At 56.5% G+C, this 19575-nt stretch overlaps 6 protein-coding genes across 6 annotated transcripts; 3 read left to right on the plus strand and 3 right to left on the minus strand.

The window, feature by feature from the left end:
* Positions 1-2590: 2590 nt before the first annotated feature.
* Positions 2591-4742, minus strand: B0T15DRAFT_571704 (WD40-repeat-containing domain protein). The gene is made up of 2 exons (XM_062870867.1): positions 4428-4742; positions 2591-4371 (listed from the first exon to the last, which is right to left on the minus strand). Exons 1-2 carry the CDS (start codon positions 4661-4663, stop codon positions 2967-2969), a joined length of 1641 nt encoding a protein of 546 aa, XP_062727097.1. The 5' UTR covers positions 4664-4742; the 3' UTR covers positions 2591-2966.
* Positions 4743-4885: 143 nt separating this feature from the next.
* On the plus strand, positions 4886-8140 carry B0T15DRAFT_70844 (P-loop containing nucleoside triphosphate hydrolase protein). The gene has a single exon (XM_062871229.1). It carries the CDS (start codon positions 4962-4964, stop codon positions 7956-7958), a length of 2997 nt encoding a protein of 998 aa, XP_062727098.1. The 5' UTR covers positions 4886-4961; the 3' UTR covers positions 7959-8140.
* A 182-nt stretch (positions 8141-8322) lies between these two features.
* On the plus strand, positions 8323-9771 carry B0T15DRAFT_386506 (uncharacterized protein; the record flags this gene model as incomplete). The annotated part of the gene is made up of 1 exon (XM_062864326.1): positions 8323-9771. One exon carries the CDS (start codon positions 8323-8325, stop codon positions 9769-9771), a length of 1449 nt encoding a protein of 482 aa, XP_062727099.1.
* Positions 9772-10005: 234 nt separating this feature from the next.
* On the minus strand, positions 10006-12152 carry B0T15DRAFT_409040 (kinase-like domain-containing protein). The gene is made up of 2 exons (XM_062865345.1): positions 10870-12152; positions 10006-10799 (listed from the first exon to the last, which is right to left on the minus strand). The coding sequence occupies exons 1-2, from the start codon at positions 11650-11652 to the stop codon at positions 10275-10277; spliced, it is 1308 nt and encodes a 435-aa protein (XP_062727100.1). The 5' UTR covers positions 11653-12152; the 3' UTR covers positions 10006-10274.
* Positions 12153-12315: 163 nt separating this feature from the next.
* On the plus strand, positions 12316-15370 carry B0T15DRAFT_499310 (nitrogen permease regulator of amino acid transport activity 3-domain-containing protein). Its single transcript, XM_062867336.1, has 3 exons — positions 12316-13365; positions 13420-13816; positions 13874-15370. The coding sequence occupies exons 1-3, from the start codon at positions 12507-12509 to the stop codon at positions 15303-15305; spliced, it is 2688 nt and encodes an 895-aa protein (XP_062727101.1). The 5' UTR covers positions 12316-12506; the 3' UTR covers positions 15306-15370.
* A 629-nt stretch (positions 15371-15999) lies between these two features.
* Positions 16000-17595, minus strand: B0T15DRAFT_507892 (uncharacterized protein; the record flags this gene model as incomplete). Its single annotated transcript, XM_062867677.1, has 1 exon — positions 16000-17595. The coding sequence occupies one exon, from the start codon at positions 17593-17595 to the stop codon at positions 16000-16002; it is 1596 nt and encodes a 531-aa protein (XP_062727102.1).
* Positions 17596-19575: the final 1980 nt, after the last annotated feature.

A 19575-nucleotide genomic window follows, 5' to 3' on the forward strand; every position in this document is an offset into this window, starting at 1 on the left:
GTTCTCGGTGTTGTTAATCGTTGCGCGGAGTAAGGAACAGGCACGCCGGAGCTAAATGGTACTGCTCAAGGTGACGGAAGCGCTGAGACGCTGGCGAGCTTGTGATCCACCGCCGGTGTGACGTTGCGCTGGTGAACCGCGTGCGTGTTCCGTTACACACCTCCTGACGATGGGGTTTTGCGGCACCCAATTCTCACACCTTATCAGAGCAACCAAGTCAGTCCAGGTGATGGCAGAGAAGAACTGCGGTTCTCGAAATGCCTTCGACCGTATGACTAGGTTGGGAAAATCGATGAGGCTCCTTTCAGAACGTGAATTGAATCAATCGGAGTTTAAAAATGGCCGTGGATCGGTGGTAAAAGAAAGAGTTGAAGGGAAAGTTGACCGTCGGCGGTTTTCACAAAGAAAAGCCGGCGGAGATTTGCGCGTGGGATCCAGTCCGTTTCTGTAGGTTGGACAGTCTTCGATGCTGTCGATATAAGTGCGCGAAGGATATCTCAGAGGGAACGTGTCAAAGTGTAAAGAGACGTAATCTAGCTTTGCTAGGTGTGATGGTCTGGTCTCCGGTCGAGGAGAAACAATGAAGAAAAAGGCAGAAAAGGAATGGAACCTGCTCCCAGAGTCTCAAATGGGCCCGCGATGAGGAACTCCGAACAGTTCAATAAATTCGCCGAAGGAGAGTCACTTGGATCCAAAGATCGGAAGGAGGGTCAGAAAGGGAAAGGTTGCAAGGTGGTAGGGAAGGGCATGGGCAATAAGGGAAGGGCATGAGGTTCGCGGACGGCCACAAACTCCCGCTCGGCGAAAAAACTAGGGGAGGGGGTAACGGGTACGTTCAAGAGCTCCTCTCTAGCCTGCTGAATTGCACCGCTGAGGGTACCGGTACTGGACATGAGTCCCCCTCCTGCTACGTGGGCTGGTTTCTTTGCTCGACCGGGGGGGTTGGCCCTTTGGATTTGCGCCAGGCCGGCAGGTGGGAGCAAACCATAATGCAGAACATGGGTGGTGATCCGGGTGTTCCCAAAGCGACCGGGGCTGGTTGCCCAACCCGCATCGAAGCCCGACCCACACGACCTTGAACCCACAAACCTTGCGGGTGGGTTTTATCTTACCTCTATCATCTGATTGGCGCTTGATTTCAAGGCTGTATAGACCAGACCAATGGGAGCTGCGGGTCTGTCACCTTGCAGCAGAACCGACCACCCTTTGCCCCTTTCCATCTAGTGCCGACCTGCGTACAAGTTGCTGATGGATGGTGGCGAGGAAGGCAGCTCATCAGCATTTGCGCACACATGATAGGCACATACTTGTAGGTGTCCAGTGTATATGTTAAATGCATCTTTAAGAGTCTGAGACGAAAAGAGATCTGTGGTGCGAATGTCGTTCGGCCTGCAGATGTTGTGGATAATAAACCTCTCTATCATGGAGTACTAATACCTAGATAGTACCCAGCTATAAGTACCTAATCCGTACTGTAGAAAAAGACCGCGTGAGCTGCAAGTGAACTACTACTGTGTAAGTACCTTACCTACACAGTAGTGAGACCGTGAGTCGATCTTCTGCCCCTTATGGGCGTTCCTGCAGACGACAACTCATTCTTGAAGTACTGTACAGGCATCGGCGTTATGGGCATACTGTGTAGACTCGGGACCATCCCACTGTTCACGTGACCAAACTGTGGATGGTCACCGTGACATCTGACTGTCGCCTGCTCGTGCCACAACTAGGTAGTAGCTAAGCCCAGACATCGCACGTGCTTGTTGGCAATATTCTCAAGTCGTTACTGTGGAATTCAGTACAAACCGCAAATCATCATCATGGCGCCCCATCTTGGGCGTTTCGAGCATCGCCCTTAGATCTGGGGGATCTGTCGTCCGATAGGCCGCGAGCTCGGTGCGTGACCAGGGACGACGGCCCCGCTCCGCCCCGGCTCCCCCGTCCACTGAGAAATCGAGGTTCGTCCTGTTCCTGCAGCTGAAACGGGCCTAAAACACAGAGACAATCTCATTGGCCAGGCATTTGCTTCTCGAAAACAGTTCGTCTGAAACGTGCCCAGATGGTCCGAACTGCCTCCCTGGCTGGTTTCCTCAACCATGCGCGCGGCAATTTGGCCAGCTTATTTGACTATGTAGTGTAAAATCGACAAACTCCCGTCAACCGCTGAGCGGTTATGGGTTGCCGTAGCTCGGTCGCTAACGAAGGTGCCGGACAGCAGGGCCCGTGCTCTTATCGCGGGGAAGCGAGCAGGCAGCTCGATATGGAGGATACCCCCTGGTGGGACATCCGTTCCCGCGCGAGTCCCGCCGCTTGGGACCAAGTCCTTGCTTGACCCATCTACACGCGTTACCTACGCCGTCTTTGTGAAACGTGAGGCTTCTAGTGCATTAAACTGGTGATGGTCCTGGACTCCTGAAGGCCTTATGATGTCCGAGCTTCTACATAGATTGCCTCGCTCTGTGCCAAAGAGTCGAGAAGTTGCCTTACCTACGGTAACAGAAGTATTCTGTAACTATGACTGGAGTATGTATACTTCACGGGCCCTATGAGGCTACCACAGAATCATGCTCGTCGATCACCTCAGGTAATGATGGGCCAGAACTTCTGACACCGGGCGGGACTTTAATGATCGTCGCCTAACGCATGGACTGAGTCTGATGTTGATCCGAAATGGAGCAACGGAGGGTTGTGCCATGCGAAGCATACACTGTGCCAGAAATTGTCACCAAGCTATGAATCCTGCTTCGGCACAGCACGAACCTGTGCCTTGACGTATACCTTGCGGATGCAACTGCCTGCCCATCGATCGGCTCATGACAAGCAAAGCTGGGGTTGAAATCCAATGGAACTATGTAGATGCATCGTATGCTCATCGATGGCTCTTGAGTATCACAGTACTGCAGCCTATACTGACTACATACCGGCCAGACCGACCGACAAATCATATCATCAACATCACAACAATGAACTTAATCCTCGTCTTCATCCATGGAGTCCCCATCATGGCTCAGCGCAGCACCGCTCTCATCTTCATCCTCCTCCTCCTCCTCCTCTTCACTGCTGCTACTTTCATCATCCTCCACACCAACCAGGCGATCTTCAACCTCATCCTGGCCTTCCGGCTTGCTTGGCACCCTCTGACCGAAGGCTTTGCGGACACCCGGGTTTGTGCTCGTGTCCCAGATAGACACGGTTCCCTTGCTCCCGGCAACCGCAAGCCTGAAAGCAACTTCCTTGTCGGGGCCAAAGGTTGTAGAGAAGACCTTGCCTACGTCGAAGTCGCGGGAGACGACCAACGAAGGACCCTCGGGACTGATGTTCCACAACTTAACAGTCCTGTCCGTAGACCCGGTGGCCATGAACCCAGGGATCACGGGGTTCAGGTCGAACGAAGACACAGACTCATCGTGGGCTTGCAGCTTCCAGACGGACTTGGCAGCTGCAGGGTCCTTGGGCGCGTTCCGCACATCAAAGTAGTGGATGATGCCCCGTTCGGTCGAGACGAAGAAGAAGTTCGGGTCGTGGGGGTCCCACCTCACGTTCTCAATGTCGCTCTCCACACCCACCCTCATGGGCTGCTCGCCTGGCGCACGCATATCGGCGATGGCAGCGGTGCGGTCGTAGCTGCCGCTGAGCAAAACCGTAGACTCCACCGAATGCCAGGCAAGCGAGCAGACCTTGTCGGTATGGTAGCTGTATGACTTGGCGCACTTCGTCGTGTGAAGGTCCCATAGCTTGACTGTCTTGTCTGCTGAAGCCGAGGCCAGGAGATTCCGGTGTTTCCTGTTTGCGGCGAGCGCCAAGACGGCGTCGACATGGTATTCGTCATTTGCCTTCTTCGACTTCTTTTTCTTTTTCTTCTTTTTCTTTTCTTCCTCAGGGTTACCCCCTTGCCCCAAGATCGCGTTGGGATACATGCAGTCCACAGTATCCAAGTCCCAGATCTCAATATCTGGGTCGAAGGTGCCAATGGCGACGAAGTTTGCCACCGAGTCCTTCTCGACGCCCGGCTTGCTAACGGGGATATCCAGCCACTCAACGCACAGAGGTATTGCGGGCAGCATGATATCGTGGTGAACGTAAAGGTTGTCGGCCTCGTCTTCGTAAACATAAACCTCCAAGTGAGCGAGCTCGTCCTCGACCTTAGCGGCCAACAATAGGTTGTCTGTTGCGAGAATCTGCAAGTCCTCACGATCCTCCTCTTCGTCTTCGGCGTCGTCTTTGAGGGTGATGTACGGATCGTCCTTGTTGGATTCGTAGTAGGCCAGTGACTTGACATTCCCAAACATGGCCATGGATTGCCCCTCGCCTTGTTCGTCGTCGTCGTCATAGTGCTCGAGATCATACTCCTTCAGATCATCGTCAATCTCGATGCTGTGCCACAGTGTCAGTGGTGGCGTCAAGGGTTGCGGCACATGGCAGTGACGAACTCTGAAGCATCCCTATCTTTTATTGTCGACTTTTCCTTCTCTTCCTTTTTTGGACTCTCTTCCCGCTTTGCCTCGTTCTCCTCGGCCTCCTCTAGGTCTTCCTTGGCGTCGTCGAGTTGCAGTTTCGCTAGGTTTGCGATACGCTCAAATTCCTCCTCGTCGAAGTTGTACTTTGTCGGGAATGGTGCCGCAAAGCCACGCGGTACCCATGTCGTAGTTGTAATCATCGACGACATTTTGAATAGCAGCGACCTAGGTGTGTCTGCACACGTTCCGCAACACTGTTCGTCCACGAGCACAACTTCGAAAAAATCCAGGATTTCCTCTGGCAACTTTTTAGTGGAGCGGACAGCGGGGCTTATCTTATCTGCGTGCAGCGTGATACTACAAGCTCCACAGCTTGGCGTTGCCTCGGGTGCTGGATCTGGCTTTGGTCGGATCTCTGATTGTCCAAAAGTCAACAAACTCTCAGCTGCGACGACACCAACGGGGAATTCGAACAAAACAGCCGGCAAATCTGGAGCTCCCACAACGATGGTCCGTGACTACGAGGATGACCGGTCGAGTAAGCGCCGAAAACTCGACTTCAACCCGCTGCGCTCTGACGATCGATTCAGCGATTTGCCGTCGCGTGTACAGAGCCGAAGCAATGGCGCCTTCAATTCTAGAAGCTCGACACCCCGCGCCGGATCGCGGCTTGCGGGTGCCGCTACCCCGCGGCAGCGAGAGTTTGACGGTCCAGAAGCCGGAGTGGATGACCAGGATGCCGTCAACGCCCTAGATCGCGATTGGTACGGAGGCGACGATGATCTCGGCGGGCATACCTTCGGCGATGAGACGCACAATCCGTTCGGCGACGAAAACGGGTGGGCAGCGCAGGAGAGGGAGGCGGCGATGGTGGAGAAGAAGATTGGGCAGCTCTCCCGAGGGATGAGCGCGCGACAAATACAGAAGCAGAAGGATGTTGATGCGTGGGAGACAAACCGGATGCTCACTTCGGGCGTTGCGCAGAGGAGGGACATGGGCCAGGACTTTGAGGATGACCAAGAGGGAACGCGCGTCCACCTTCTGGTCCACGATTTGCGCCCCCCTTTTCTGGACGGTCGGACGATCTTTACCAGGCAGCTGGAGCCAGTCCCTGCGGTAAGGGATGCCCAGAGCGACATGGCAGTGTTTGCGAGGAAGGGCAGTAAGGTCGTCAGGGACCGGAGACAGCAGCGAGAGCGCGCGAAACAGGCCCAGGCAGCCACAAACGTCGCGGGCACGGCGCTGGGCAACATCATGGGCATCAAGGATGATGATGCTGATAGCGCGCTGCCCATCGCCGTCGAAGGTGATCCCAAGGCGCAAAGCACAAACAAGTTCAGTGACCACCTTAAGAAGTCCGAGGGCGCAAGCAGCTTCAGCCAGAGCAAGACACTAAGGGAGCAACGCGAGTATCTGCCGGCGTTCGCGGTACGAGAGGAGCTGTTGCGCGTCATTCGGGACAACCAGGTGGTGATTGTAATCGGAGAGACGGGCTCTGGTAAGACGACGCAGCTCACCCAGTTTCTCTACGAGGACGGCTATGGCAAGACTGGCATGATCGGCTGCACGCAGCCCCGCCGGGTTGCGGCAATGAGCGTCGCGAAACGTGTTGCCGAGGAAATGGAGGTTAAGCTCGGCAGTACCGTTGGTTACGCCATCCGCTTCGAGGACTGCACCAGCAAAGACACTGTCATCAAATACATGACAGACGGTGTCCTGCTTCGGGAGTCGCTCAACGAGCCTGACCTCGACAGGTACTCGTGCGTCATCATGGACGAGGCGCACGAGAGGGCCCTCAACACGGATGTGCTGATGGGGCTCTTCAAGAAAATCCTCCAAAGACGGCGCGATCTTAAGCTCATCGTTACCTCGGCGACAATGAACTCGAAGCGCTTCTCCGACTTCTACGGCGGCGCTCCCGAGTTCACCATCCCCGGCCGGACGTTCCCTGTCGATGTCATGTTCCACAGGTCGCCTGTCGAAGATTACGTTGACCAAGCTGTGCAGCAGGTCCTGGCCATCCATGTTGGGAAGCCGGCTGGCGACATCCTCGTCTTCATGACTGGCCAAGAGGACATTGAGGTGACATGCGAATTGATCCGCGAGCGGCTGGACGCGCTCAACGACCCTCCGAAACTCAGCATTCTCCCCATTTACAGTCAGATGCCTGCAGACCTACAGGCCAAAATCTTCGATCGCGCTCCTCCAGGCGTGCGGAAGTGCATCGTGGCTACAAACATTGCGGAGACGAGTTTGACGGTTGATGGTATCATGTATGTGGTGGACGCTGGGTATTCCAAGCTCAAGGTGTATAACCCGCGGATGGGCATGGATACGCTTCAAATTACACCCATATCACAAGCAAACGCGGCCCAACGTGCCGGTCGCGCGGGACGGACAGGGCCTGGACAAGCATACCGTCTGTTCACAGAGAAGGCGTTCCGGGATGAGATGTACATCCAGACCATTCCTGAAATCCAACGAACGAACCTGAGCAACACAGTTCTGCTCCTCAAGTCGCTGGGGGTTAAGGATCTGCTCGACTTCGACTTCATGGATCCGCCGCCGCAAGACACCATCACGACCTCACTGTTCGATCTCTGGGCCTTGGGCGCGCTGGACAACCTTGGCGAGCTGACAGCGCTCGGGCGGAAGATGAACGCGTTCCCGATGGACCCGTCTCTTGCCAAACTGTTGATCACGTCGGAAGAGTACGGCTGCAGCGAGGAGATGGTGACGATCGTCTCCATGCTGTCGGTTCCCAATGTCTTCTACCGGCCGAAGGAACGGCAGGAGGAATCGGACGCGGCGCGCGAGAAGTTCTTTGTACCCGAGTCGGACCACCTCACGTATCTGCACGTATACACGCAGTGGAAGGCCAACGGATACAGCGACGGGTGGTGCATACGGCACTTCCTGCATTCCAAGTCGCTGCGGCGCGCCAAGGAAGTTCGGGACCAGCTCCTGGATATCATGAAGATGCAGAACATGGAGATGGTGAGCTGCGGCACGGACTGGGACATTATCCGCAAGTGCATCTGCTCGGGCTACTATCACCAGGCGGCAAAGGTCAAGGGCATTGGCGAGTACATCAATCTGCGCACCAGCGTCACCGTCCAGCTGCACCCCACCAGCGCGCTGTACGGACTGGGCTTCTTGCCCGACTACGTCGTGTACCACGAGCTGATCTTGACGTCCAAGGAGTACATGTCGACCGTGACCTCGGTCGACCCGCACTGGCTGGCTGATCTGGGAGGCGTCTTCTACTCGATCAAGGAGAAGGGGTACTCGGCGCGGGAGAAGCGCATCACCGAGACCGAGTTCAACAGGAAGATGGAGATTGAGGCGCAGATGGCGGCCGACAAGAAGCGGCTGGAGGACCAGCGGCAGGCAGAGAAGGAGGTAAAACTGGTGAAGAAACCGGGCCTGCCCAAGGATAAGAAAACGGTCACGTCGGGAGCCGTGGTGAAGCCGGTCCGGAAGCGCGCCGGAAGGGGATTCTAGAGCCGATACCCAGTACGCCTTCAGTCATTGCATATCTGTCAATTGGAAACCATCAGATGATGCGTCATCCCGCGATTGATGCGGACACAACTTCGTTCCACCGTCTGGTGCAAATGGGAACGGGCGGAAGGTGGCTCGAGGGTGAGTAGCGTCCGCCAATGCCAAGACGGCGCCGATCCTGGGCCACAGCTCGGCCAAAGTCGGTTAAAGCGGGCAGAGAACCGGAAACCGGTGAAGTCGCGCTGCTGCTTTCCGCTTCTCACTGCGTCTGCGATTGCCTTTTCATCTCCTCGCCATTCCATCCTTACCCCTTTTCCCTTCTCAATTTTCTAGCGCACGATTGATCTACGACTCATTTGGCACAATGCAGTGCTCAAGGTCGACATCGCTCGCGAAAACGCTCCGTGGGGCGTGCCGAAGTCCGTCGCACCCCGCCAGGCGATACGCTTCTCGCGCAATCGCAACGCCTGCCCTTCAGCAGCAGTGCTCTGCCGGGCAGTCTCACCGGCCAATCTACCAACATGCCTCAACGATAAGACCCCGCCAGCACACTCACCCCCTAATCCAGGTCCGCCATGCATCCTCCTCGTCTTCCGAACCCCTCCAAAAGACGCCCCTCTACGACCTGCACCTCGCCCACGGCGCCAAGATGGTCCCCTTCGGCGGCTTCTACATGCCCGTGCAATACGCCTCGCTCTCAGTCAGCCAGTCCCACCTCTTCACGCGCGAGCACGCCTCCCTCTTCGACGTCAGCCACATGGTGCAGCGCCTGTTCTCTGGGCCGGGTGCCGCCCAGTTCCTGCAGCGCATCACGCCCAGCGGCGTCGAGTCGCTCGCGGAGCACAGGAGCACGCTGTCGTGTCTTCTGCAGAGTGATGGGTCCGGCGGGATTGTGGACGATACGATTGTTACCAGGTTGAAGGAGGGCAAGTTCTATGTCGTGACGAACGCCGCGTGCCGCGACAAGGATAATGCGTACTTGGAGACGGAGATGGCGAAGTGGAACCAGGAGGCTGGGCACGAGCATCTGCAGGTGAAGGAGGAGAGGTTGGACGGGCAGGGTCTGGTTGCTTTGCAGGGTCCGGAGTCGGAAGGGATCCTTGCGCAGGTGCTGGCTGACGAGTCCACGTTGCATCTGAAGAAGCTGCTGTTTGGGCAGTCGGCCTACGCGAAGCTGAAGCTCCGGGGTATGCAGCTCAGCAGTCCGGTGCTGATCAGCCGCGGCGGGTATACCGGGGAGGATGGGTTCGAGATCTCGATCCCCGGCGACGAGACGGTTGATGTCACCGAGGCATTGCTCGCTGCCGGGCCCGAGAAGGTCCAGCTTGCGGGTCTCGGTGCGCGCGACAGCCTACGCCTCGAGGCGGGCATGTGCCTGTACGGCCACGATCTGGACGACTCCACCACGCCCGTCGAGGCCGGACTCAGCTGGATCATCCCAAAGGAGCGGCGCTCAGTAGACGCCGGCTTCTACGGCGCTGACGTGATTGCCAAGCAGCTGGTGGCCAAGAGCAAAGGCGGTACTGGCGTCGAACGACGGAGAGTTGGTCTGATCGTCGAGGGTGCGCCTGCGAGAGAAGGCGCTGAGATTGTCAGCCGCGCGGAGGAGGGCAAGGAGCCGGTCAAGCTTGGCATCGTGACCAGCGGGTGCCCTAGTCCTAGCCTGTCAAAGAACATTTCCATGGGCTATATCAGGGACGGCTTCCACAAGGCCGGGACCGAGGTGGATGTGTTGGTCCGCGGCCGGCCCAGGAAAGCTGTCGTAGCCAAGATGCCGTTTGTGCCAACTAGGTACTGGAAAGGGGAGGCGTAAGCGTTGGAGCGGATTGTCTCTTTCAGCTATACTTCGAAGGGATCAGCTCGTTCAACACTAGATTTGCGTCCGGCGCTAGGGCTTCAAACACTTTGGTTTCAAGGAATGGGGATGCTTCAACATTGGGTAAGGTAAACGGTTAATATTGCATTAGACAGCTCGCGTTGCCGTGTGACGTCGTGATCAGATAGAGATACCTTACCTAGGTAAGAGAAATAAAGTCTGTTCAAAGCAGGGGGATTCGAGCAGGAGGCGCCGCTATTTCGAAATTGAGACCGGCAGGTTTGTTGAAAAATTATAGTCTTATATTTCCCATACTCACGCCGTTTTATTTCTGGCCCTTCTAATAACCCCAATTTAGCAGTAACCTTTCGTTACCCCTGAACTCCGTAAACAGCATATACGCTATAGCCATGTTGAATGAACGCCCTAGCAAGCCTGACCAGGAACTCCCCAGAGTACAAAAACAAGTGCTTTTTAGGCCGGCGACGGCCAAGACCACTCTACTCATCTTGAGCCCATCTCCTCTCCCGCAGCGGCATCTCCTTCCCAGACTTCGCCCGTTCTCCAGTCACCTCATCTCGCCAGGCGTAGTACTCCCCCAGCCTCGTCTCGGCGTACGAGGAGTAGTCGAACTCTATCTGGGAGATGGTCGCCTGGATGAGCGCCCAGATGCCCCAGTAGAAGCCGGGTACGCCCCTAAAATGGTCCACCTCGGCGAGCAGCTTCTCGACTTCGGCGGCTTTGTCGACGGCAGCGGCCGCACCTGGCCGCTTCTTCTCGAGGAACTTCAAGTATGAGTCGACGTATTCGGTGATGAACTCGCGGCGTTGTGCACGCGTCGGCAGGACGCTGAAATCGCAGTCGAAGCCACCCCATTCGGCGAAGTGGTTTGCGATGTCGAAAGCTGCAGGTGACGGGGTGGCGTATTCGTAATCGATGAAGGTCACTGTCGTCTCGGCGCTCTTTTCGGTCTTGGGCAGCACGATCACGTTGCCGCTGAGAAGGTCGCAGTGCGCAAAGACAAGCTTGGGAAAAGTAAAAGTCAGCACGTTATCCTGGCTCTAAGGGTTCAAATCGCCTCGCCCGCTGACTTACCCCATTCACACCCAGGCCCGGCCGTTGGCTCAGCTCAGAAACGAGTGTTTTTAGCTCCTGCTGCAGCGCCGCCTGCCGCGCCCTTTGAGCCTCCGTATCGGTCGGCAGGGCAAATATCCACTTCTGCATGACTGTCCAGACATTCGGCGGAGGCTTTCCGGGTGCGACGCTGTCAATAGCCTGCTGAAACTCTGCATCCCCAAAGTTGCCATCCAGCGCCGGATTGGAAAGCCCATCCACCTTTGAGTTCTTGCGGCTGTGTCCCGTGTGGCCCGTTATGCAGGGAACAACAGCGTGCCACTCCGCCAGTCGGCGCGCCACGGCCTTGTAGATATCGGCCTTCCGCAAATCGTCCGGGTGGGTGACAACGCCCCGGATGAAGCGGTACATCATGCCATTCTCGAAGCGCGCAAGAAGTTCCGGCGCCAGTCCGTACCTCGTGAGCAGCTCATGATTCTGTGTCTCGCGGTGGCGGTCGATAATGAGGTCGGTACCGTGGCCGTAAGCTCGGAGTAGAATGGCCTCCCTGTCGATCGCATCCTTGGACAGCTCGGGGCGTTTGTTAACCGCTTTTAGCAGGGTGTTGGTGATGCCATCGGTGAAGCGCACAAACTCAACGTTCGAGCCGGGCAGCTTCCAGTCCGGGCGGATGGACAGCACCAGCTGAAGCGCGGATTCCTGCGAGTTGGCACTATCGTAGGAGAGGGGAATATAGCGAATGCGGTGCTTGTCCCCGTTCACCTCGCCATTGCGATGAATTCCATTTTCACCGCTGATAACCATTGTAACCGAGACCTCGGTACGGTCCGAGAAAAGGGTTAATACAGGGTTATCTATGGTACGCGTGTGTCTGCCGTCAAGGTGTCGATTTCAATTTTGGAGTACGTGTTGCGAGCGGTAGGAGATTCCACAAACGGCGGATCTAAAAATAATACCGACAATACCCAGTATTCGTAATAGTGACACTTTGAGAAAACTGGTCAAGGGGAAAGGGGAGGACCCCTTATATCGCTGCCGAATCAGGTTTGGGCGGCAGAAAGCGGTGACGAAATCAGACGCGCAAGAGGCGCACTACATACAGTAGTACACGGCAGTCCAGACGGAGGGAGCCCGGTTTGCGAGCAAGGGCAAAAGCAACAAGTTGAGCGATGGCAGTACAAGCAGCGTTGACCACACATTGCTTGCTCCGATGGGTTGAGTGTGACGGAAGTGATTTGGGGTTGCCTCGTCACACGATCAGTTGCCCTTCTATCCCTTTTTGAACTACCGTGTATCCTGAGCGGAAGGAACCGTGAGAATGCACCTTCCCTGTCGAGGGGTTCAACCGGGAACCTCTTGAGCTTGTGAATTGGCCCAAGCGTCACCATGAATGCAACCCCACGCTGCCCCGCTTAACTACCCCTGGTATGTCAAGCTTCGGATGCTGTGGAACACTGCCGTAGTGTAGCGTCACTGAGTTGTACAATACCGTGTAGCAGCATCCGGTCACCGTCAACCGGATTCGCAGTTTTCTCAACCCCGGCAGCCGGACCCATTCCGGATGGTGGCCGGACCAGGACAAGACTGAAACCGGGAGGCGCAATCGAATTGTTCGAATTGTGAAGTCGCATTGCATCTCCGTTCTGGGACCCGTGGCCATGGCGCCCCCCGTTGTTCCAAACACGGACAATTTCCTGGGCGTCGCCCTCGTCATCAACCGCTCGCGAGATGGGCCGAGATTTGTGTTTCACTACCCGCCCCACCTTCTGCCGGCAGAGACCGCGAAGCGGGAGGCTGATGATGGCGAGGATGTCGATGAGGACGACGACATGCTCCTCGGGCGTCCCCCCTCCCGTGATGCACCTCTTGAGACTAGCTCGTCCTCGAGCTTGCTCACCGCCCAACTCGCGCAGTGGAATCATGATGACCACCTCATCACGGACAGCGGCACCCAGATCGTCCCCTGGGAGCACGTTGCTGGCTTTCCCACCAAGGACCTGGTGAATGTCCTGACTCCGGCAAGAGCCTATCATAAGAGGTTGTTTCAGGTGTCACTGGACCCAATATATTGTGTCTCATATCCCATCTACGTCCCGGAGAACGGAGTGTGGCGGAAGAAGAAGAAGAGCAAGAAACCGCAGAAACAGCGCCAGTCGCAGAGCGAGGCAGGGCTGTCGAGGAAAGAAGACGACGACGCCGTGCCAACTGACGCCGCCGGATCAACGAAGAGCGCCGGCGAGAAGGGCGATGCGGAAAAGATTGAGGTGAGGGACATGGCGAAACCCCTGACAAGGCCGACCGAAGAGACCGAGGACAAGAAAAGCTCCATGACCATGTTCAACCTGGTCTTCTTTCTCAGGCCCAAGAAGCACGAGGTCAAGCCCCTCGTAGACATAATGTTTACACACATAATCAAAAAGATCAACAAGGCATACAAGTACTGCCAGCAGCGGAGTGACTTCGTCTGGAAGGAGTCGAAACGGATCCATGCCCTGAAGGAGAAGGGTCGCGAGGACAGTAGGTAGCCTCAGTTCCGCGGATCCCCCGTCGGTTGACTAACAGGTGGCATAGAGAGGAGGATGAGTTCGTTATGGGAAGAGATCCTGTCGACCTCATCGCTAGCCGCCTCGATGCAGGACATTTACGAGGCCGTGTCCCAGAACAGGATCGCCGCCTTGCAACTGGACACCACCGAAGGCACGGTAACCCACTCGGTCCAAATCCCCGTCCCGTTCCACGTGTCAGACCTGCCGCAAGAAGGAGAGCAAGGCCAGCAGGGCCTCTGGTTGACTACGGTGAACTCGCTTATGGGAGAGGAGGCGGCGGAGACACCGGGCTTCATGGACAAGAACTTCGCTCTCTTGCTCATGGTGGATGAGAGGAGGATCACTGCAGAACTGCAGAGCGATCCGGACGAGACCACGCTCGCTATGATCGAGTTTGTGCGCCACTGCAAGCCAACTCTCTCGTAAGTGCTCTCTGAGGCCGCCCATCGCTGGTCCTGACAGCTAACACAGCATGCCAGCTTCCACCAAGTGTTTCAGCAGTCCAGCAATATTCTCACTCCCGCTCAAGTGCGTAAGTTTGCGCAGCACTTCATCTTCTGGAGGCGGGCCATCGCCATCCCGCCACTCCACGCGCGCGACATGTACATCGTCAGCCCCAACTGCGACATGCGGAAGCTGCCGCAAGCAACGGTCCAATGGGCGCGCCAGTTCCCGATGTCGCCAGCTCTGCCCAACTTCCTCGCCGAGCTGAGCGTGGCTCCACGCCCGTACAAGCTGCACTGCCCCAGCAAAGCCCACCGCCCGATCTACATGGCGATGCTGGCATGGCTGATGCGCGGCGGCTGGGTCACCCAGCTGTGCACCTTCGCATACGTTGTAGTATGGCCCGAAATCATCTACGAGGTCGAGCACGCGCTGGAAGCCGAGGAGATTGCGCGTGCCAAACACTCTCAAACCGTGGGCAATGAACCGGGCAGCCTGGAAAGCGACGACGCCATCAACACCACCCCGCTCGCTGCGTCAACGCCCGGGGTAGCAGCCCTGGGCGACGCCGCCGTAGCCGGATTCGCCTCCGGCTTTCTTCCCTTGCTCTACGACGATGCCCGCGACTCCGTCTCCCCGACAATAGCAGGTCTCCACGATCTGTCCCTATCCCACTCACAGTCTTCCCTCGTCCCGCCAACCAGCAGAACCGCAACCCCTACCTCTCCCTCCACCTCCTCCACCCGATTCAGCAGCCATGACAGCCACCACTCCCCTTTCCCCCCACCACCACCATCATCATCATCCCTGAGACCTTCTTCCAGTATTAGTAACCATCCGACGCCGACGCCGGCCGAACAGGCGGCCGAGAAGGCCCGGCTGGCACGCATAGCCGACAAGGCCGCGCGCGAGCTAGCCGAGCGCGCCACGGCGCACGCGCGCAAGGCCGTGCCGCAGCAGACGGCGCACCCCAGCATCAACCAAGCGCGCCATCTCGAGGGGATGGCGCCGCATATTATTCTGGATGCCAAGAAGGCGACCGGCAAGGAGAGCCTGTACCTGAGCGCCATTGGCAAGCGGTTCCGCGATCGGGTGAAGGGGAAGAAGATGAAGGCTGGAAGAGGTCGTGATATTGGTGAGTCTAAAGTGGATGATATTGGGCCTGGAAGTGGAGCTGGCGCTGGCGCTGGCGCTGGTGAGAAGAAAGAGAAACTGAAGGAAGGGGCTGTCGGTGGCGGTACAGAAAGACGAGAAGCAGGAGGCACGGGAGGCGGAGGCGGCGGAGGGATCCGTGACCGTGGGGACTGGGATGAGAGGGTCGCCAACGCGTGGCCTGTCTTCTGCAAGTACTTCAACGGACGGTCCGCGCTGGAACGGATTGCCCTGCAGGAGGACATGAAGCGGAAGGATGTGTGGAACCTGCTGACGTCCATGAGTGAGTACCTACTCTGCGTGCGTCACTGGTAGGTACTAGCTAGGTATTGTACCTAGGTAGCAAGGGATTTGAAAGTTGTGAATGTCAAAAGCTAAGGTACCTCGCTCGCGTATGTGAATTAATTACATTCATATAAGTGGAGAAACACCTGGCGCTGGATGTATGCAAGGAAATGCTCAAATACAACGCATCTGCTCATGATCTGAATAGTAGTAGGTAGTGAATGGGTATTATGATGCCACGCTATACGACGGGACGCAGCCAGCCCGTCAAAATGATGGCGAGAGAAGACGTAACGCTGACGGTCAGAGTAAGAGCCTCGTGAACCAAAAAGAGAACTAAAGGAAAACCAAAAGTGCCCCCTGTCCGCGCCGATCCTCGAGGTATCATCGTAAGTTAACTGAATAGCCGGAAAGCCAGGAAAAGGGAGGCTCAAAAGAAACCCAAGGTTCCCAACCAGATCCCATCGTGTGTGTTTCAAGTCCAGACCCCGAGCCGCCATGACCAGACCGCGCCCTTAACGACCCTTGATATGCTATAAACCGCCGAAATTGCAGGACAGACGCGTTGGAACCCAGAACCAGGGCCATGACAGGAACCTCAAATGGAAAGCCAAGAGCAGAGACGGTTGTACCAAAGATGATAGGAGAGGGAAGCGTCTCGTGTCTCCCATGAACGCTTGCTAGACGGTGTACATCTGCGGCCCCAGGACGCGACACTCGTCGTCTAAGCCGTCAAATCCATGCCGTACTGATCTTCGTCCTTAAAGTTCAGGTCCCCACTCCCATCGTCCTCGTACTCTAGGAAGTCGCCAGAGTCTAGCATTTCATGGGCCATTCCTCTAGAGTCATCGTCCTCTGGACTGACAGAGGAGTGATCGACGCCGTTCCCGTTGGTGTTGGCGCTGCCGTTGAGAGGTTCGCCCTTATAGTCGGTGTGGTGTGGAACCCGAAGACCCGATCCTGCGGTTCGGGAATAAGAGAATGTCCGCTGCTGTCCAGTTACCTCATCAATCCGGGCCATGGCCTCCATGAGCTCTGTCTGCATCCGGCGCTCATCCTCGGTGATCTCAAAGGGTAGTTGACCCCCACGATCATACAGCGCGTTGATCAACTCCTCCTGCTGCTGGAGCTTCAAATGAAGCATCCACATGAGATCGCGCGTCCAGCTTACAGCGCCATTCAGGATATCACCCTTGTTGGGGCCTTTATCCTTCTCCTCGACGGGCAGGCCAGTTGTTATGTTGCCTGCGTTCCCGCCTGCAGCTCGTCGGGCACCAGGGCCGGCAAGGGCCGATGTGGCCTGGGACGGCGTTCCAATTCCTGCAAGTGTCGGCGAGAGCGGCGTGCCGTTCTGGATGGCCTTCCGGATCTTCTCGTCCTCCAGTCGATGTGCAGGCACCAACTTGCTTAAGTCCTGGATCCGCTCGTTGATGTTGTCGCGTCTCCGGCGCTCGACGAGATTGTGCGACTCACGCCTCCGCTTCCGCCTCGCTTCCTGAGTCGACGCGGCGACCGCTGGCGTACCAAGCTTAGCGGGCATCGAGGCGCCGCCTTTCAGGATAATATCGCTGATTTGGTTACTGTGCATGGTGGGTTGGAGCGGCGACGAGAATCCCGAGCCAGGGAAGGAAGATATGCTGTTAGGCGTCTGGATCCACTGACCAGAATGCGACTTTTCGCGATGGACGCTAGTCGTTCTGATCGGTTGGGCTCCAAAGGTGGACTCGGAGCCGACCTGCAGCCCCGCAATGGCAGCCGTCTTAGGGGTGAGCGAGTTCCTGTTGCTTGAAGGCTTCCGCTGCATGGTCTGGGCCATGCGTGCTCGAGCCTGCGCACTGAGGAAATTCGGGTCGTTGCTCTCGTTCAAGTCGGCATTTGCGAGAGGGGACCCTGCATACGAAACCGGGGACTTGAGCGAGCCACCGAACGGTTGGGCATGCTGGAGCTGGCGGTACTGCCCAAAGTTCTGAACGAACGGGCTTTGGATGGGATCGCCATCCGGGGTACTCGAGTATCCGTTCATGTGGTTTTGGTCGATTGGCAGCCCGTGGTGGGAGCCATAGATTCCCTGTGAAAAGCTGACGCCCATATCATTGATGTTGCGGTAGTCCTGGAGCCCAGCATGAGGCTCCGTTGGGCTAGCCAGCCCGTCCAGGAGTTCGTCATCCCCGAACACGGCGGAACCACTAGAATAAGCGTTTGGTGGATTGGAGGTGTTGGAGAAGTTATGTTGGAATGGCGACGGGAAATTTCCGGACATGGCCAAATCAGTCGGGTCAATCCCTCCATGCCCGTTCATCTGGAAGCTGTGCTGCGTCATCTTAACGATAGCTTGGGCGACGGCGGCGCTGGGTCGTGCGGACACGTCGGCTTCTGAGAGAGCCTTTGCGTTACAGTGACGGGGTCACAGACCCTAACGTATATAGACAAGAAGCAAGGGGTTCGTCTGTCGTAATTGGGCATCAGCTCCAGTGTCACAAGGGATAATACCGGCAGAGTGCGGGTGTGACGGGAGAAGGCGGTGGCTGTGCGGGGAAGAGGAATGCGCTGCACATACCTATAGATAAGAGTCCTTTCGGTTTTCCGGTGTCGGGACGCTGGCCATCAGGCGGCGAGAGTGAGTGGCGGACTGTGTGGTTGAAGTCAACTAGAAGCAAGCGATACCGGAAGCTACGATGCTTGAGTAAAGATATCGCTCGCCGTCAGGTCGCGTGTCTTCAGTTCAGTCGAAGAGCACCTGGAGCGACTTTTTACTGTCTTTCGCGTTTTGCACAGTTCAGGATATCGTTGAGCTTTGACAGTTCCGCACGGCGGTCGGTAGTGTGGATAATCGGAGTCGAGTTGCGGAGTGTGGGCAAGATGTAGGCAGGGGCTCAACAATGCCAATTGCCTAACCCTCTCGGGAAATGGTCCCTTCAGATCGGAAAGGGCTCTTCGTGAATCGTGACAAAGCGCCCAAGAGATAACCGCTGAGATTAAAAAAGCCGGGTTTGTCTTCGTCAGGTCCAACCAACCAAGGGGTAGAGCAGGAACAAGCCTGCCCAATTTGATTGGGGTGAGATGCCCCGTATGACGTGAAGTGTATCCGGAACTTGCGCCTAGAGTCAAGTCTCGGGAAGGTTGACGTGCGCAGGCCGTGTCGCAACTAGTTAAAGGAAAGAGAGACCTTGAAGGGTATCGGGGTTTTTGGTTTCACTCAAATCGTGGCGGGGAAAGGTGGGGAAGGCTCCAGCGGGGCCCTTTTGTAGATCCAGAAGAGCGGTAAAAGCTCCTATGATGATCTGATCTGTTGTTGAACAGGTTGGTGACTCTAGCTGGGTACTGCTTTCAGCGGCGGTTCATGCGAAGCGCAACACAGATCGTTGCAGCTGGTTTGTTGACAAGTGTTGGGACGAAGGCGGAGGCTAACAGAGAAGCGGGTGTGTTGTGACCGGTAGGCGTCTGCGCCTCAAGGAAAAGGTGAGCTAGGCAACAAAGGAAGTTGGGACCACAAGAGCTCAGGGCCAAAGAGCTGTTGAAGGAAGTAAAGGAAGGGAAAGAGACCAAGATCGCGGAAACAGCGGCTGAGGCCGAGAGTCCCGGAGTGCCTATTTCGGTAAGTAGGGGGCATCCGACGGGAAGGGTGGATGAGGGGAAGCCGGGACGGGGAGAAGGCGTCGCCACTAATTCAACCAGCGCCTACGCCGAAATCTGACAGCGTGCACACACACTCCGTTAGGCTCAATGCGAGCAAGCGATAAGATGGTGGAGGGGTAAGGTGTTTGGCAGCAGCGCTCGTGTGAGTTTCCAAGGCTCAGTTTCAGCGATTCCGACGATGATCCGTGAGACCGATGGCAAGCTGCCCCTCCGAGGACGGCCGTGAGTGGATGCGAGGTGCTGATTGGCTGATTCTCCTCTAGACCAAGCAACCTGGGACCCCGTGCCTTTGGTGATTGTTATCAGTCTTCGTGCAGATGGGTTTGCGGATCATAAGTTCCTTTATTATATGGAATCGGATGAAGGAGGAGTGCTGACAACTTTGGACGACGAGGAATGTACAATACCTAACGCTTGCAGCACAGGCTCCCGAACCCCGAGGATCCGAGTCGGTGGTGTCCAAATCCAGCAAGATCCGATCCCAGAGCAAGGGTATGATAGGTCCCTCGGCCGCCGTCTTAGTGTATATCACGTAAGGTAGGGCTGGCCAGTTTGTTGCTTGCGAGAAGACGAGAGCTCTCTGTTTCACTGTTTTCGCCGTAGTGTAGAATCGATTGACGTCGATCTGCAAAGGCTCGATAGGTGGGATGTGAATCTCAAGGGT

This window comes from Chaetomium strumarium, assembly GCF_033439665.1.
Source record: "Chaetomium strumarium strain CBS 333.67 chromosome Unknown B0T15scaffold_1, whole genome shotgun sequence".
Taxonomy (NCBI): Eukaryota; Fungi; Ascomycota; class Sordariomycetes; order Sordariales; family Chaetomiaceae; genus Chaetomium; species Chaetomium strumarium.